Source organism: Malania oleifera, chromosome 6 (assembly GCF_029873635.1).
Source record: "Malania oleifera isolate guangnan ecotype guangnan chromosome 6, ASM2987363v1, whole genome shotgun sequence".
NCBI lineage: Eukaryota > Viridiplantae > Streptophyta > Magnoliopsida > Santalales > Ximeniaceae > Malania > Malania oleifera.
Window position 1 is genome coordinate 48,251,703 of NC_080422.1, and position 4,773 is coordinate 48,256,475.

General features: G+C 39.1%; 1 protein-coding gene across 1 annotated transcript; it reads right to left on the reverse strand.

Annotated features, from left to right (window-relative positions):
* Window positions 1–3,176: 3,176 nt before the first annotated feature.
* On the reverse strand, window positions 3,177–4,028 carry LOC131158587 (uncharacterized). Its single transcript, XM_058113455.1, has 2 exons — window positions 3,903–4,028; window positions 3,177–3,776 (listed from the first exon to the last, which is right to left on the reverse strand). Exons 1-2 carry the CDS (start codon window positions 4,026–4,028, stop codon window positions 3,177–3,179), a joined length of 726 nt encoding a protein of 241 aa, XP_057969438.1.
* Window positions 4,029–4,773: the final 745 nt, after the last annotated feature.

Here is a 4,773-nt window from a genome sequence, read left to right on the forward strand (position 1 = left end):
GCATGCATGTTGATGTGATGTGCTTTCTATTTGCCTTTTTTCCATGTAATGCATGAAATGCATGAATCCTTTTTCCTATCGCATCTATGATCACCGTGACCCCACCTTTGATTTGGGCCATGTCGCCAAATTTTGCAAAGGTGCAAGAACTGGCTCTACTGAAGCTCAACACAGAATTTGCCCCTATTAGATGCCCTGTTTCAAATACCACTTGCACGTGTGAGTCTCGGTAAAACTTAATCATGAAAACTTCCCCAGTGTTTTGGCCATAACGGACCTCAGCCCTGGTCATATGAAATTTGCCTTAGTATATACTGTCACTGACCTAGTGATATTTCCAATTCCATCAGGCATTTGAACTCTGCCCCGGTATTTTTCTGTCATTGACCTCAACCCTATTTTCAAATTCAATGTATAGAAACATCTGAGTTGGCTAAATCAGCATGAAATCTTCCCCTGTTAGTTGCACCTGTAACTGCTTCGAGTCACGTTTTCAAATACCACTCGAATGGGTTAGTCTTGCCATGGACTTTCCCCAAGCTTGCCATGAAATCTGCTCCAAAATATTGGTGATTCTGAACCCTTTTGACTGTCTATCCTTTCTTTGGGGATGTTTGGAAAGCAAGAAAATTTTTGATAATGAAAATGATTATGCATTTATGACATCAATTTGTTAAATCAAGGGATCAATCTGTGCAAAAACGGTTGTTTCACTATGTTCACCAGTTGTTTTTGGAAAGGGGTAAATTTTACACCTATGTCCCTAAGTTCTATGATATTAATTTATTAAATCAAACTGCTTAATCAACTTACTTTCGCCCCCCCCCCTCTTTTTTCAAAAACTGCCTCAGTTTTGTCAAAGGAGACCTTGTTTCTTCTTTAGTGTTGTGAAAACGAATGATACTCTCTTGTTTAGCTGTATGTCCATGGTTTAATCAAGATCTGCTCATGCTTCGATCTCTAGATGGTATTTAAGACTCAGGACGAAATGTTGGCCTAAAGATACAGGTTTTACGAAAGGAAGGAAACAATGGTTCAAAAATCCCATCCTCGAATGATGTGTTCTGCCCCAGCTTGGGGCTTTTGCAGAGTATTGACTGAACTTGTTAATTTGAACAAGTTGTCTATGTACCTTTACATGATTAAGTCGTTACCTACTTTATACTCAATTTCGAGTCTAACAAATCATTTAAGACAACAACATATGCCAATTTGGTCAGGTCTTTCATTCAAATCGTAATGTAGGCTCTGGATATTGGTTAAAGAAGAAAAGGATATATTAGACTCAAAATTATCAATCTTATCAAGAGGTAAATTGTTCAAAGATCATAGATGAAGTATGTTCCTTACTTTTTCTTTGCTTCTATTCTTTCTTTTGTTCTTTTGTCATATTTTGCTTTCCCTTTTGTGGAAGAATTGTGACTTCATTTTTTCATTTGGACTTCGTTTGGGACTAAACTTTGTAAAATGCCCCAATGTGGGGTGTGATCATTTGACAGGATAAACAAGAATTTTAATACTTTGGGCTCAAAAGGGCTAGCAAAGGGTTATTTCTTTCCTCAGTTTTTCTGGGTAGCGAAAAAATGGCCTACTGTCACTTTGGCATTTTGTTATTGTCGTGCATGATTTGTCGGACCCTTGAAAACCCTGACCTAGTTTAATTTTAGGAACTAACTTCTTTGAAGAGAATGAATTAACATTCAAGCTCAAAGGGGTTTCTAAGTGGTAAACAAACATTTGGTTTTTTAGGGAAAAAACTGGTCGGCCAAAAATGGTCATCCGTCATTTAACTGAAACATGAGTTGACAAAAGATAATGAATCCATGGAACAAACATCGTAGTCACTTTATTAAATTCTTTTGGAAAAATTTGTATAGTTTCTAAGCAAAATATTTCTTTACAGCATCAGAATTGATAGGGTGCAAGAGATGGGTTCCATCCATGTCTGCCAACAACAGAGCGCCTCCTGAGAATGCCTGCTTCACCATGTACGACCCTTCATAAGTAAGAGTTCACTTATGGCAAGGGTCATCATGGATCAAAAAATTCTTCTTCAATACTAGATCTCTCTCCTAAAATTGTCGGTGTCGCACTTTCTTGTTGAATGCCCTAATCATTTTTATTTGGTACAACTATCCATGAGCTATGTCGGCCATTCTTTTTTCCTCAATCAGGTTTATCTGGTCATACCAAGATTGTATCTATTCTACCTCAGTCAACCCTGCTTCCTTCAAAACCTATAGAGATGGGATTTCAACTTCTATTGGGACCACAACCTCCATTCCGTATGCCAGAGAGAAAGGAGTAGCTCCTATGGAGGTTTGAACTGTAGTTCTATAAACCAACAGGGAAAATGAGAGCCTGTAATGTCAATCTTTGTAGGTTTTAGTCATCTTCTCCAAGATATTGTTGATGTTTTTATTGGCTGCTTCCACTGCCCCATTCATCTATGGTCTATAAGGAGCTGAATTGTGATGCCTAACCTTGAACTGATTGTAGAACTTGTCATTACTTTGTTGTTCAGGTTTTTGGCATTGTCCGAGATTATCCTTTCAGGGATTCTATAACGGAAGATTAATTCTATCTTTATGAAGCGACTTATTACATTCTGTGTGACACTGGAGTATGATGTTGCCTCTACCCATTTGGTGAAATAATCAATAGCCACAAAGATGAAGTGATGCCCATTGATAGCCTTTGGAGTAATTGGCCCAATCACATTCATGCCCTAGGCTGAAAAGGGCCAGGGTGTGGATAAAACATGGTGTTGGGCTGGTGGGGACTTGTATCTGGTCTCCACAAATTTGACATTTATGGCACTTTCGGGTGTATTCAATGCAATCCATTTCCATGGTCATCTGATAATATCCACTCTTCAGGATTTTCCGAGCTAACGAATAACCCCTGGCATTAATACCACAGACTCCTTCGTGGACTTCATGCATGATTTGTCGCACCTCCTGTGCCTCTACACATCATAGGAGAGTTATATCGTGATTCCTTTTGTATAACACGTCTCCATCCAATAAAAATCCCATGGCCAACCTCCTGATTGTCTTTCGATCATTATTGGTTGCTCCGTCGGGACACCCATTTCGTTGAATGTATGTCTTAATATCATAGAACCATGGTTCCCTGTCAGCCTTTTCTTCCACTACACAGTGAGTGGGCTCTGACTATACTTTGATTTGGATTGGCTCAATCTCCATTCCTAGTTCCACTTTAAACAAAGCTGCCATAGTGGCCAGTGTATCAGGAATCAAATTGGTTTCCCTTGGCAGGTGGGAGAAACTGATGCGTTCCAATCCTTTAATCATTTCTTGAATGTACTCCTGATATGGCACTAGTTTGAAATCCCGAGTTTCCCACTCTTTGATCAATTGGTGAATAACTGGGGCCGAGTCTCCCATCACAGCTAATTCCTTGATTCCCCGGTCTATGGCAGCCTGCAAACCCAATATATATGCTTCGTACTCTGCTATGTTATTGGTGCACGGAAAGGTAAGCTTAGCTATGACCGAATAATGTTTCCCTTCCAGCGATATAAGTACAACCCCTATTCCATGTCCCCACACATTGACTGCCTTGTCAAAAAAAATTGTCCAAACTTCATGTTCTTCTTCTTCATGGCTTATTGAGTTAGTGTCCTTATCCGAGAAGTCAAAATCCATAGGAAGGTAATCCTCCACAGCTCTATCCGCCAAATATTCCGCAATAGCATCACCTTTGATAGCCTTTCTAGTTACGTAGGTGATGTCGTATTCGGTTAATAGCATCTGCCACCATGCCACATGTCCTGTCACTACTGGATTTTTAAAAACATATTTAATCGGGTCCATCTTGGAGATCAACCAAGTTGAGTAATACAATGTGTATTGTCTAAGCCTACTGACCATTCATACCAAAGTGCAACAGGTTTTCTCCAAGTTTGAGTAGTTAGACTCATTTTCCATGAACTTTTTGCTTACGTAGTAAATGGCTCGTTCTTTCCTCCCTAACTCATCAAGCTGGCCCAATACACAACCCATAGAATTCTCTGATATTGCTAGGTATAGAATCAGTGGCCTTCCAGGTACTGGGCGTACTAGCAATGTAACGCCCCAGAAAATGATATGCTTGGGAATGAAAAAATAATTAATTAATTAATTATTATTAAACTGAACTAATTAAATAAATAATATAATAAGATATATATGTATATATATAATATTAATATCATATAATAAAGTAAGATATAATATATATATATTTATATATATATAATAAAGTATGCATATGAATCTTCTCAAGGTTGATTGAAACATCACTTGGAGGTTTCCCCCCCTACGCCTCTCATTCTCTCTACGTTTTTCTTTTAGCGTCTCTCATCTCTCTCTCTCTCTCTCTCTCTCTCTCTCTCTTCGATTTCCTCAGCCAAACGAGCGTCGATCGGAAAACGAAAGATACCCCTAGGTTCCATTCTCTGTCGCTGACATTTTAATCGGAGTGGATTTGTCGTGGGAGCGACATAGGAACCACTCTTGGGGTAAGGTAACTTCTTTATCTCTCTCTCTCTCTCTCCCCCCTCCCCCCCTTCAATTTTTCCTTAAATCCTCAGTCAATATGACGATTGGACACTACCACAGGGTCCTAGGTTTGATCCTCGTCACGTTAGTTCGAGCAGATTTTTGATTTGGGGGTCCTAGGCAACACTCCAGGGCTAAGGTGAGGAGCACAAATTATGTCAATTATTTTATAAATTCAACCGGTTAACTTATAATATGGGATTATTAA